The sequence below is a fragment of the Notolabrus celidotus genome, chromosome 20, assembly GCF_009762535.1.
Source record: "Notolabrus celidotus isolate fNotCel1 chromosome 20, fNotCel1.pri, whole genome shotgun sequence".
Lineage (NCBI taxonomy): Eukaryota > Metazoa > Chordata > Actinopteri > Labriformes > Labridae > Notolabrus > Notolabrus celidotus.
The window spans coordinates 15,195,149-15,210,117 of record NC_048291.1 but is presented as its reverse complement, the minus strand read 5'-3'; the positions used below and the strand labels follow the sequence as shown (position 1 = coordinate 15,210,117).

Genomic DNA, 14,969 nt, shown 5'->3' with positions numbered 1-14,969 from the left:
ATAGTATTGGCGCTGATTAATCAGACTGTTTCACACTCGGAGGGTCGTGAATGTGAACAAGCCCTCGTGTCTGACATAAGATGTTTAAGGTCGGTGTTTGAGTCATCTCCTCCCACACACTTACGGTCAGTTTGCATCATAACGGGAGGACTATTGATTGCTTACGTCCTAAACAGTCTAAAAATATCTGCCCCTGTCTTCGTGAATGTTCTTAAATTGATTCAATGTCTGAAAAATAAGCAGGTTGATAAGAAAAGACAAAGAACATATTTAGAAAAGATACTTTTATTATAAGAGTTTGGTAAACACTTAATAAAATATAATGCACTGGTCCAGCCAGGTGCTACAGAGTATAACCCTTACATAATATGACATTGTAGCATACTACTACAATTGGGTTTCAGAAGGCTCACAATTCATTGAATCTGACACCTCTCGGGTTTGTTGTGTTGGTGCTGGATCTCAGCACGAGCCGCAGGTCGCTGGTGAAGCTCGGGCGGCGCGCCAGCGGGTCCGTTGCGGCGCAAGGCCCTGAGACCCCGCGTTCGGCTCCATCTTCTGCCCCGCTGACCGAGGTATAGAGACTGGTAGGTGAGAAGAGGTATCATCGCGTGCCGCGTTGGAGTGGTTTCGTCAGGCAGTCCGCCCAGAGTGGCCAGAGCTTTGACATTGCGTCCAGTCCGGCTCCGTCTTTGGCCGAGGTCTCAAAGAACGCGACATCCTCACCGAGGATGTCTGTCACATCAGTCCGTCTGATGACTGTCGGTGCTTCCAAATCCGCTTTGTTCCCGCAAATCACGGCTGGAACCCTCGCGGGATGTTTTAATTTCAGCAACTTGTCTTTGCATCTTTGATCGTCGTTGTGCAGCTCACAGACTTCACTGAAAGACTCTTTGTCATCCAAACTGAACACGAGCAGAAAGATGTCACCTGAGGACAAAAAGAGCAATACAGAATGTTATTTAAAACCCAATTCATGGATAAATAAAATTTTAGAGTGAAACTGGCATTTTCTTAAACCATTCTTGATCAAAGCGCTCACCTGTCAGTAGGGATAACCTCCGTTTCGCAGGAAAGTTCCTCTCACTAGTTGCATCCAGCAGATCCACCTGGTAAGCCTCCCCGTCTATGTGGAACAGTTTCCTGTGAAAGTCCTCGACTGTGGGCTCATATTCCTCTTCAAATTCTTTACCCAGGACTGCTGGATGATGTTGGTTTTCCCTACTTTGGGCGCACCAAGCACAACTATTCTGTGACAGTTTCTAGGCTTGGTCAGACCCAGCTCCAGCAGATCCACGGACCTTTTTGGGACTCGATCAGTCGAAACCTGCCGATTTCCCGAGCTGGAGGATCTACTTGTAACCACTCTGTTATCCTGGTGTCTCCAGTGGCCTTTGACGGTTTTGATGATACCCATGCCTGTTTTCGATATGTTTGAGACTTTGGGGTGCTGGGTCGCTGGGGTGAGGGCTGCGCTCTGGAGGACTGGATGCGCAATGAGTGGTTGGTGGTGAAGATCGGTGAAAGAGTTAAACATTTCGAAGATGCCATCAACGGGAAGGTATAACTTCTCTGTTGTGTTCATCTCCCTGTTCTTTCAAGCGTCTCCAGGCACCGATGAATCTTACCAACCCAGCTACTGCCCCATGTGTGCGCTGAAACAGAGCCGCGCATCATCCTTTATACTCTCTCACCGAGCGCAGTCTCTGCGTCACCAGCTCTTGGAGAGAACACACTCCTTTTATAGAAGGCATCAAGCATCCTCAGGACAAAAAAAAGCTCTCATAATCTCTCTTGTTATTTTCCTTAGAAGAAATTGGGGTTTGGAAATATACAGAAGTGGTCACTGGGGTACCTTTCCAAATGAGCTGATGTGACTTTTGTCTTTGAACGTTTACTTCTGACATCAAGTCATGTTAATCAAACATGATCAGTCTAATTAAATGGTGGATATTTTTAGCACCCCATTAGCAGGTGTTTCCTGTCTCCTTATGATAAGTGGATGGATAGATGGATTGATAGGTGTCCCACATAATTGCTCAAATCCCTGTAGCCATGGACACAGGGGGTTTGGAGTGCGAGCACAAACTAATTGTGTTCACTTTGTTCTTCTATAACACCATCATTGTGACAATTTTTTTTATTACAAGTGGCAGACAGTGTTTTTTAAACCGGAGATGCTTGTGAATATATGGGCCTGCATCTTCTGACATAACAGGTGCATTTGGGGATTTTGCACAACCTCCGCTGTTTTCTGCACTGATCACGATATGCTGTACAGGCAGCAGAAACAGCTCACCCTCTGCTGCAGGAGTCATAAAGCCAGATGATGAGTACTCTGCAGTTGTGTCAGCATCAGCAACAGTAATCAGATTTTATTTTCCATGGTGTAAAGAAATCTGGGAACATCCCTGTAAGGGCATAAACCACAGTGTATTTGGAACTGAAGGTAAAGCTGGATTGTCTATACCTTCACTAACTTTGCTGTACCATACTTTTGATCAGTACTTGAATGCAGGATTCTAATGAATAACTGCTATTTTCTACTCAATCAAACCATCCTTTTCAAAAACAAGGGCACTCGGAATTGAGAGCCCACATGTGGAAACCAAGGAGACTGGGTTTTATAATGCAGTCATACACAAAAGAAATGCTGAGTGCTGTGGAGGTTCTAAACAGTGCAGTTCAATGAGAATAGAAAACTGTGTTATACTGGAAACTTTGATATAGATGGTTTTCTTGAATGTAGAATTAAACAGTAACACAGATGGAAGTCAACTTGTGATTAAAAACAGATACACGGGCTGATGGTAGATATGGGCTCAGTCTACAAAAGTCATGGGGAAAGAATGTTTGTTGAGCCAACTGAGGAATACATTACCAGGATGCTGGTTTGGTTTACAGCATGTGATTGGGTGGGTAGCTTACACCTGCAAGAAAAATGATCTCAGAGCCCACCTCTTATATGCCCACCTAATATTTCTACATGCCCACCCTAATACTGTAGGCTAGAACAGGCCTATCATTGCAGCATTTACAATAAAAAGTAGGACAAAGCACAAGTATCAGGTGTCAAAATATATATATAAATATGTATATCAGTTACACACAATAAAAAAAAGGTGCAATGATAATTCAAGAATTAATTAAGCTTTGTCAGCATGAAAGCGCAAATCAATACACTATACAGAAGTAAACATGAGGACACTTATGATAACTCAGTAAGCAGTGAGAGTGCAGATCTCTAGCTATTGAAAGGTAAACAGGTGTTGGTGTTTCAGATGCATGCGGTCACTGATTTAGAGTCAGTTCAGAGATGCAATTTAAGGTCTGACACAGTTCAGAGTATCACAAGCCTCTGGTGTAGGACACAGTGAGATACCACACGTTTCATGTGATGTACAGTTGTGATTATTTGAATGCTGTTGGGCAGCAGAGTGCAGCAGATTTTTTACATTGTTGGTTCCAGACCCTGGTTACGTAAAAATTGCTTTGAGGCCTAACTAATAAACTTCTGTTATAAGAGCACACAGTGATCTATTAAACTGTTAGACCATCCAGGGGCATGGTGAGCCCTCCTGGGGGGCATTTCATTCTGTTCTCTATCCTGACTTAAGCTACAATAGTAACATCTAAAAGGCACTTTTGCAGGGGGTCAAAAAGTGTTTTACCTCAGAGTCCCAATGTACTGACAGTTCTTTCCAGACAGCACTACCCTTTTAAAACTCCAATATTACAATGTTCAGATCAAATTGCACAGTTAATTGGTTAACAACAGAACATTTATAACCTCTCTTTGGAGACAAATTGATTTTAATTTGTCTCGACTTTGAAGGAGCTATAGAAACATCATGAACAAACCAAAATCTAAAGCCTATAAAGCATTTGATGGTATATCATGCGTCATTACAAGCTGAACTACCCTAACTGACAGTACATCATCATCCTTGGCTAATGGCTGGTAATTGCATGTGCACTGACACCCACTGTCATTCACCTGTTACCCCCCCCCCTTACATAACCTAAAATAGAAACCGTTTACCCTCTGAAGTAGATACAGCTAGGTTTTTATTTATGGAAATTATCACTTAAATTGTCCCTCACTGTAGCATCCTGTGAGAATCAGATGAGGGGGCACAACCCTGTCATCTGCAGATTCTAAACACATATAATACATCAAATAAAATATAAATAGGCCTATACTAATAATGGGACCAGAGTGATATTTAGACATCAATAGCAAGCAATAATCTATTATTACACGTCTGGAAAGTGTGTTTGTGAATGGATCCCTATTCATACCAATAACACAGGTAGGTTTTGTAATTTGCATTTGATCAGAGAAACTTACAGGACTTTATGCTGAACTGCTTGAGTTGACTATAGTTGAATATCTGATTGATAGAAAAATAGTTTAGCAACAAATCTTATAACAGACTGTATCTTAGGTTGTATTTTGGGAAAGGAGTCGAAGGCAGGACAGATACTGAGGTGAACGTTTGTAACACATTGGTGTTTGATCATATTATGTAAAAACCATCAGAAATAGAATGAATCTGTTTTTTTTCTGGAGCCTGAAACTTGCCCTCTTTACATATACCACAAGAGGGTAGCAAAGAGAAACAATTAAGTTTTATAGTGAAGTCTTTTTAACATGAGCTCCTGTAGCAGACAGAAGTGATCATTGCTTTTATAAATCTTAATGTTTTTGTATTGTAATTTGGAATGTTTACTCCTTATCACTCCTGAAAGAACCATCGGCACAGGTGGAGGCAAAAAAGAGCTTTTTGATCATAGATAGAAGTTTTGATTTGCAAATGGACAATTTCTATTAAGGTATTCACACAATAGTTTATTTGCAATAAGAAAATGATCACAGTGTGGACTCCAACTAATTAAGCTTGATGGCATAATGAAGACACAAAATCCCTCAATGTCTTGTGAACAACAATTCATTACAAATTGTAAAGCTTTCTTTTTCTGCTTATCTCCCCCCCCCCCCCCCCCCCCCCCCCCCTCTCTCTCTCTCACACACACACTCACACATACACGAACAAATAAACAAACTAACAAACACACTACACGTCCTGTTTCTTCTCCTGTGTGATGTCACTGTTGTGCAGGACTAGACTGGTGGTATTTATCGGTCCTCTCTCCTCCCCCCATGACCCCCTGCCCCTCCCTTTCACTGACCTCATCAGGCCTTTGTTGGGAAACAAGGATGTTCGGGCATCTGTTTTCAGGAGAAATAAAGACATAGGGTGCCAAGACAGAGAGGAGGAGTAGGAGGGCTGGAGGAGGTGTAAGAAGTCGAGCAGGACTGACTTGATCAATGAGAGTCATATGAGAGTCAGGGAACAGGGAGCAGCAACAAGTACAGGTACACTCCCACAGAGAGGGAAGTGCATCACAAACACATATGAACTGTGGATAAGTATGATATAAATGCTAAAGTTTATTTTCCTTGCTTGATGAGTGTCTGATTTCTGTACACTTTGCCCTTTTGGTCGTCTTGGAGAGTTACATCTTTGTTGTTTCAAGGTGGAGCTGGTATTTCCTGTATATCCTGTTCAGTGAACCAGTCACAAGGCGCACTGCTCTGTCCTGCTACGTCTCACTCACTTAGGTAATAATTATTCACTTTAACCCGGTGACATGATCCTTCTGTACTCTCATGTTGATAACCTGTTGTTTGGTCAAAGCTTACCCTGTGCAACTGATTGAAATGCAGCCAATGGTACAGTACATAGAGAAGAGATTTATGTTGTGTTTCATGCATAAGGACGTGAGTACAGACAACATTCCATTAGGGGTGATGAATAAATAAAGAGCAGGGATGCAATGATGACGCTTCTGAAAAGGAAATGTGGCTTTTTGTTGAATCCCTCTGGGACTACTTCACATTTACTCTGATTGGAAATGTTAGCAGCAGATGTCTGGGGAAAATTAAAGAGTTTGGGGAGTGGGATTATACCCCCACCCACTTACTTTAACCTCCCACTGCAAAACTGCAGTATCCCTCTGAAAGTGTGGTGTAGTTTCTGTAATAGTAGGATATTAACTTCTTGCAGTGTTTTGCTTAGTGATGTGCTGAAATATAATCCAATATCATCATTGTTCTGTAGACTATGTTATACATTGTATAAACAGATTATGTTTGAACAAATGCAAACTGTAGCCCCGACATTGTTCTCCACTTACACCACAACATGGTCTATAACTGTTTAGTACCTGTTAGGTAGAACCCATGTATGTGATTATTAACCTGCCCCAGAGAGCACAGCCGCTTTTTCCAGCAGGCAGTGAAAGGGTTAAGTCTGACTCTGCATGCACCGAGCAGGCCTCCCTCCCTCCCTCTCCCCTCTCTCCTCTCTACATCCATTTTCACAGTGTGTGGTTTGTGTGTGTGTTTTGTAGGGGGGCCTGTTTCCATCTGCAAGCCCAGCGGATTTGTGTTATGAACACAACTTAGTTTGATAACAGTCCCAGCAGCCGCCGCGCGTTACTTTTGGATTCATTCTGAGCGCACAGGCTCGGCGTGAAGCTTTCTCTGAGATCCAAGAATCTTTTTTTTGTACTCCGCTTCGTTTCTCTCTGTCCGAAAGGGACGGGATATGTCGAGAGGCGGAGGCGTTTCTTCCTTCCACCCGAAGCCTCCCCAACTTTGGAGCCCGCTGACGCGCTATGACATGAAGGTAAGAGGGGGAAGTGCTAGGCTGGGAATCATTTGAAGATTCGGTGTTTTGGTCTCTCTCTTGTGGTCGAGGTTTCAAACTTTTAAAGTCGGAAACAACGCTGAGTCACGTCCCGTACTGTCTTCACCTCCCCGATCGTCCTATTTGACGCAACGTGAATGAGATGTGACCGAGCAGCCGTCCCAGTGTTGGGACAGAGAGGACATGTCAGGGAAACAAGTTAAATCAGGACATGTGCTTCATGCGGTAGATTGTTTTTTCACACATCTGTAGGGCAGAACAACACATACCTTGCCGAGCCTGTAGCTCAAAGTAGGCCTGATCTGGGAACAGTTTAGACTTTGCTTCCTATAGAAGAAGAGGGTTGGGAAATGATAGGCTCAGCTTACACTTGGCTGGATTTCTGAACAAAAAGACTTTAAGAGATAGATTACAGTACAGCTCGCATTATGATTTGGTAAAATGTGAGACAGGATGACGTTATGTCAAGGTCATTCTAAGTTTTAGAGGAAAGAGAGTGAGAATGAATGTTGGACAAACAGAGGATGTATGTGTACAGTAGAGATAATGGAGTGCTGCCTCCTGTTACAGCATCATTCAAACTTAATTGGTGCTAATTAGATCCATCCTGAAATGAATTTATGCCATTAAGAGTGTGAGCAAAACTGTTATACAGATTGGAATTACAATTCAGCCTGCAGGGACAGAATAACTACCCCTCTTTGATGTCCTACTACATCAAAGCCCTTTCTGCACTTTACAACTTTAATTTGAAAGGAAATAACAGTAAGGTACATTTTAACTGGCTGTCTTGTTATTCCTCACCCACCAAATAATCCCCAGGAACCAGGAGTCAGGACATAATGGGATTGGATGGTGAACTGGGCCAGCATTGTCATCACTACTTGAGACTTAACCTGCGGCCAGCTGGGCCACAAACATTTTCCCTCTCACCACCACTTCACAATCTATTTCCAGCACGAAGCTCGCTCATAGCATGAGAGACACAGCAGTCCAGTTTGATGCTGTCACTTTTTATACATAGTGTCCTCACGAGAGCCGCACAGGGTTTAAAAAGCTAGAAAAAAATCATTACTCCATCAACAGTTCATGTGGATGTAGCAAAACTAATTTTACGTGTTCAACAGTGTGAACACTTCAGATCATAGAATCCATTTTCTCATAAGGAAAATATTATTGGGGTACACAGAGCTTGGACTGATATCTCATATGTATTGATACCGCTTAGAGGTCTTCTGGGTACATCATACATCTTTAATGGTGCATATATTGCGGAAAATCAATGCTTGGCTGAATTTTAAATTTGTCAAGTCAACATGTAGCTTGTTTAGCTTAAAATCCACACTCTGCAGTACTCTCTGCACTGTCTACCATCACATGTTATCAAGCGCCCCAGCTTTGGTCAAGTTATTGTTTATAAGCTGTCTATAGCAGGCTTTGCAATGGTATTTGTCAGTGCAAAATACACCTTAAGGTTGTATTTTGTGACTTCTATTGCTTCATGTTTGAAAAATTCCCAGTACAGGCAACCACTTTGGCATTTTTTTCAATCTGTAAAAGAAGTATCATTCCCCAAAATCCTGCATTGATCGGGTATTAAACCAAAGAAGGCAGATACTGACCACTTAACCCATCTCTCATCCCATGCCCCTGTTTAATATTTGTAAATGCTTGATCATGACACAGCACTTGACTCTTAAGTGAAGAGATTCATCGTGCATGGTCATGCATCTCACTTCTGAATACACTAGAGAGGTCTGGGAGTATAGGGAGTTATCATTGTGTCTGACTCACTGCATAATGAGTAGAAGTCTGATGTCCAGGGCAAAGTGATACTGTACTAAAAATACATTTTCTTTGATAATGAAAGTAACACTAAAAAAGAACAGAAGGCTAAGGTGTTGATTCTGATGGACCACTGCATGTGGATGTTAAAGTTTGGGTTGTGTTGTTAGCCTTGGAATACTTTTGCTGCTGTGGTGATGTAATCAGGTCAGACAAACAGGAGAAGTGGAGCCTCCTCCCATCCCAGAGTTTCTGATAACACTCCAAGGAAAAACAGAGTCCCTGGGCCTGCAACTAATATTTTCATATTAAACCAGGAACATTTATTGGAGAGTTTATATCAGGAATAAGATGCCAAGCTGCAGGCTCATAACAAACACATCTCTTGGGAAAACTAAGCCCAGGTGTTTCATATCGCCCAAAGGTGCTGAGTTATTCCTCTTTTCTTCCAAACACAGTTACAGCTGAAAAACTGTATGAGAGGTACCACTAGGAAACAGAAGGTGTAACAATAAGGATGGTGTGAATATCTTCATTTTGTTTAACATACATGGATATGACCTGTAATGTCATTTTTGTGTCTTTACAGCAGGGACAAACTTGACTTCACTGAAGTAGTCAACAGGGGGACGACTTAATTGCATTTCCCACTGAACTCATCTCTAACGGTCACCTTTCTCGGGGATACACGGTGGGCTGGCCTGCTGTTTGACTGTTTCTTTGCTGCTTGTGAAACCCACCTGTCATCATGCAGACCTCCTCACTCCGCCGCCAAATGAAAAACATGGTCAACAACTACACAGAGGCTGAGATTAAAGTCCGAGAGGCCACCTCCAATGATCCCTGGGGTCCTCCCAGCTCGCTCATGTCTGAAATCGCAGACCTGACCTTTAACGTTGTGGCCTTCACCGAGGTTATGGGCATGATCTGGAAGCGTCCTCAATGACCACGGTAAAAAACTGGCGGCATGTTTATAAGGCGATGACCCTGCTGGACTACCTGATCAAATCAGGCTCTGAGCGGGTGGCCAAGGAGTGTCGGGAGAACATATACACCATCCAGACTCTGATAGATTTCCAATACATAGATCGAGACGGGCGTGACCAGGGTGTCAACGTCAGAGAGAAGGCAAAACAGCTGGTTTCTTTGCTTAAAGACGAGGAAAAGCTTAAGACGGATAGGAGTCAGGCACTGAAGACCAAGACACGCATGGCAGGTGTCCCCAAGTGGGTTAGGCTCTGAATCTCTGCCTCCTCCATACCCGGGGCGTCGCACCAGCCAGCCCAGCCTCAGCGAGTGTATATGGGGAGGGCAGGTGTAGAGACTCACCATCCTCCTTCACTGTAAGTAGCAGGGAAATCTATTGCTCCTTTATTCAATGTGATGCAGCTTTGTTGATAAGCACAAGTTCCTCAAAGATGACTTTCCAATGTTGCCTGCATATTTCTTTGGCATGTGATTAGTCGATTGTCAGGAATGTGCACATGACAGTCCATGTGTGTGTCAGATAATTTCAAATCTCTGATCTTGTGGATGATAAATGTAAGTGAATACAGCATTCCTGCACTTCTCACCAAAGATATTTCATGTGATGACAGAAAAGAGATTGATGGAGAAGATGTCAGTTAAAAATGTTACTTTCCTCCTTATTTTTTTTATATTGTTCTATGATTTCTCGTGCTGGTACAGCATTTACACCTCGATAAGTATAAATCATTGAATAAGGTTTCTGGTCTAGTGTTTCAATTTTGCTCTGACATCTGCATTCCTCTCATTCTCCTGTTTACAGTCACGTCCAGCTAAACTGGATTTACAAAAGAGAGGAGGCCCTGTGTGTGTGTGCTTGTCTCGAATGTGAAAGGATACCATGTTTACTTGTGCTGATACTACCTGTTTCGCAATTGCACTGCTCTTACCCAGGTGGCTAGGACATCTGATAACTTTGACACATTCAAACCTGGCTGATATTGTGGAAAGCATCAAGTAGCTGTATGTGGCACTTGTAATGTGGTTTGTCTGGGGTGGTGTGTCATAATTGTGGTTTTTGCGTGGTGTGTGCAACAGCCACTTTGTGAGACTTTGATGTTTCAGTCCTGTTTTACGGTATAAAGACAGACATCTGACTGTTTTATTACCACTAATTTATCAAAAGGCTTTTATCTTCCGTACATTTTTCCACTTGAAACACTTTCTCACACGCTTTTTTGGGGCAGAATGTGTGCCAGAGAAACGTGGCAAACACAGCTCCTGCCTCCAAGCTCTGGTGGTGTGGTAAGCTCTGCTACAATAAGCGCATCATTTTGCTATAATGAAAGCAAAACCATATTCATCTGATAACAACCACAAAATGCTGAGTGTAAAGCCTTAGTTTCTCAGACACAGGCTGGCTTTCATTCTGAATGAGTGTGACTGTTTCACACTCTGTCGGTTGTAGTGAGGAATTTCAATCACTCGCTCTTTAAGCAGGATGGAATGCATTGCACATTTTTTTTGCATTTTCTATGTGTGAGAAAAATATTCATGTGCGCCTAGTGGTGTAAAAAATATTTTTTTTGTCAACACATGAGTTCCTTGTCCTGCTGAGTTGATTTGAAAGATGAAAAGGTGGTCTCCTGGAGATCCAGGGACGCTGGCACTTCATTTGGACTAAATGCTGATGGAAGGCAGGACCTGGCAGCCAATTGCCAGGAAGCATTCCAGCTCAGGCAGGCAATATTTAGGGGCTACACAGTAGAAATGATAGCTTTGACTTTGCAAACATGTGACCAGCAGCCCTTCTTTGGCCACATGAACCACAGCCTGTGACCCCAATATCCCTCTTGAGTGCTGAAGCCTACCAAGATGATTCAGGGTAATAAGATGGGCCCCCACTCCAACACATCCATTCCTCTCCCCCCTCCACCACCCTAACTCTCCACACAGGCATACCATTGTTCTCAGTGCAGGCAGACCGTGGCAAGCAATGCCAGCAAAGGCCCTTCATAACGTGCCATGGAAAAAAAAAATAACATGCGAAACATGGCCAGCTCTGTCTGACCTTAAAAATCTGCCTCAAGTGTTTTCTACCTTGGTTTCACATCTTCTTCAGCCTACATCTCCATCAATCAATGTGTGTGTCAACATTTTCACACCACCTGCATCTTGCTACAACACCCAATCCCATCTGTCCCCGTAGCCTCCACTTCTTCACCTCGATTTGCCCCGGACATGGAGCAAGCTCGGCCCTCCAACAGTGGAGAAGAAGAGCTGCAGCTGCAGCTGGCCCTGGTCTAGGAGCCGAGAAGAAAGTGAAAGGTACCTCTAGCTAAGATAACACACACAGGCACCTCTCAGACCTCTCATCCCCAGAGCAACATGCGCCAGACAGAAGAGGCTTCATAGCTGCCCTGCTGCTGACATATTTTGTTGTTAGGCTGTTATAAAACATTTAATGGCTCCCACTTCCAAGCTCGATCACTGACTGTTTATGGCGGTGAAAGAAATTCTACTGCCTGTGTCTGCTAGGCTACCATTACCCCAGAGCCTATAACTGAAAGTGATATTATCAACTCTGTTTGTGATGTGGTCATTAATGGCACTTTGGACCAATCAGTGTCCAAAGAGAGCTTTCTCACTGAAGAGTGAGGAGACTGTGGGTGAAAGAGTGAGAAGCCAGACAGGATGTGTGCATTGATCCACTCCTAAGCATCCACAGCACGCCCTCGTCTCCATAGCAAGGGCAGCTGTGCCCTCTTTGACTGCTGCTCGACTACTGTCGTGATAAATTAAAATGCCCTGCAGCTTCTGCAATCAAACCAATCAGGTGTGACATCAATGATCAAATTGAAATCTATACATTGATCTCTGTTAAACCCTCCTCTAAACCACATCAGATCATCACATTTATTTAAACATTTGTGAAGAAATTTGTGATTATACTTTTCCTTTGATCGGACTTACTCCTAATCCTTCTTGCTTGACCCTAGCCGCCTCCTACAGTGGATATTGATGAACACACCCAGCTCCAGATGGCTATGTCACTCAGCAAGGAGGAGGCCCAGAAGGTACAAGTATGCTGGGTTCAGGGAGGACACCTTCATTGCATCCTTTGCCCTAAAGTACATCTCCTGTTGCTCTATACACTGAAACCAACTTTCACAGCCAAGTCTGGGCCTTTCTGAGAAACAGCTGCATGTTCAGTACTAATCACTTTCCTCCCTCACCCCCAAACAGCCTAAGGACATGTAACTTTCTTCAGTGACTAATCAAATGAGGCTTCATGTTCCTTTTTCACTAACCAGTAGATTTCTCTTCCTCTAGCATTATGTATCCACATCAAACACCCACCTCCTCTGGTGTGGCGTCAGGGAACGGCAACAAGTTTAATTCCCTTACTTCAACTTGGCCCAGCTTTAGTATTGCATGCGATGTACTATGAGGATACTCCAGCAGTTTTTCCACTTTTGTTGACCAAATACTGATTGCGGTTCCCTCCCTGGTTAACATCCTCACAGCCAGTACAACATGTTCCTCCAACAATGGATATGGATGAGGACACCCAGCTCCAGTTAGCCCTGAGCCTGAGCAAGGAGGAGCACCAGCAGGTAGGCGCCTATGGGGTCACTGGGAGTTTGGGCAAGGATATATTTTCTGCCAGCTGCAGTGTACTAGGAACACATATTTTAAAACTTAACTGAATGATAATGGCATCACACATACTGTCTACATTATTTGACCTTTTCTATGCATGTATCGTAAAAAACACTTGTGGCCTGATAGAACCATGTTAATGGGTTCTAGTAGAATTGGGCCAGAGTTACTGAAGCTCTAAAGCTTGCTTTGCTCATATGATGCATACTTAACTTCAAGCATTGACTCTTTACATATATGGATGACACATCTCTACCGTCTCCTGTTGTACAAAAGTGAAGCCAAAACCCCCCTTGTAACAAGCGTAGCGCCAGAGTCGACTCAGCCAGGATCAGCTACTGGAGTCATTGTATTGATATCTTGCCCTTTACATTCATAAACACACATTTAACTCACCAAGAACAAAGATCCCGTTGAGACAGTTAACAGCACAACAGATTCTTGTCTTGGTTTGAAGCAGGCCCACAGTGGTGGACTCCTCAACGACTGTATTGTTAGTGTTTGTTTTGTCTCCTCTTGTTGGTTCTCCTTTACACTGCTAAAACTGCTAATCTGGGTCTGTCAGTTGTGCTAAACCCTTTTTTGCTGTGCCAATTAACTCATTCAAACTAATCTTCTCAGAAAATGATCACTTTGCATAAATTAGCATGATGTGAACAAGCTTTATCCACAGAAATTCTGTTTGAGAAAAAATATTTGACAATTAGTTTGATTTTAAAGTTTGGCTCATGTCCTCATTGACATGGAGGAAGGGGCTGTATTACCTATAGTATACTGCAGTAAGAGGAGCTGTTCATGTTTTGGCTTCATTTGTGAAGCGCTGTCATGAGCGACGTTTTTCATCCAACTTTATCCAGACTTTTTTTCCTGCCAGCCCCTTGGGGAAGTTTCTACAAGTCAGGATGAGAGTGCGAAAATGCAGCAGGATTATATCATAACTCCAGATTCTATTGCTTCATCCCCAAGCATAAATACGTATTGCCATTGCAGCAGGACTACCCACTGTCATCATCATCATCATCATCATCAACCTTTATCTAAGCCTTGAAAATCTTTGAGGGTCTCCTTCATTTTTATTGATGTCAAGATACAACTAAAACAAATGAACCAAAAAGAGTCATGCTCAATTGAAACAAACACACACTGAGAAGGAGTGCTCTGAAATAAGTGATTTGAAAAGTCCAGGAGAGACCAGAGTGTTGAGTCTGTTGTGAATAGTTCCACATATTTTGATCTCAAAACTAAAGGCAGATTTTCTAAGTTCAGAGTAATCTTGTGGCACTTGAAGCAGGGAATAGGAACAAGTACTTGAGATAGGTGGAACATCCGGAAAGGATCTATATATTAAAACATGTAAGTGTGTATCCTCTGTGCTATAAAAGACAAGCTGACTTTGTTATATAGAATACAATGATGAGTGTATAGGGATATCCGGCTATAACTAAGAACAGAGTGATTGACTGAGTCCAATGATTTGAGGGTGGAAACAGAAGCATGTCTGTAGATATATTCATCATAATCTAGGATTGAAAGAAAGACTGCTGACACTACAGACCCATTAAGAGGAAGGTTTGAGCTGTTTTTGTATGATAATATCAGAGTTCTGCTGAAGTTTGAATGTAAATAATGAGATACTTATACACTGGGACTCTTTCAATATGACTCCCATCTAGAGTGGATAGCTAAATAGTTAATGGACTGTGTTTACATAGCGCTTACTCTCATCTTCTGACCACTCAAAGCACTTTTACATTACATATCACATTCACCAATTCCACTGCATTCATACACTGAGGCAGAGGCTGCTAAGAAGAAGCTTCTCCACATGTTGAATTGTCT

At 42.8% G+C, this 14,969-nt stretch overlaps 1 protein-coding gene across 1 annotated transcript; it reads right to left on the bottom strand.

Annotated features, from left to right (window-relative positions):
- Positions 1 to 269: 269 nt before the first annotated feature.
- Positions 270 to 1,920, bottom strand: rasd2 (RASD family member 2). Its single transcript, XM_034711930.1, is given in 6 exon segments — positions 270 to 451; positions 454 to 533; positions 535 to 673; positions 676 to 930; positions 1,043 to 1,198; positions 1,201 to 1,920. Coding segments are annotated over 6 exon segments (1,050 nt in total). The 5' UTR covers positions 1,586 to 1,920; the 3' UTR covers positions 270 to 416.
- Between the last annotated feature and the right edge of the window lie 13,049 nt (positions 1,921 to 14,969).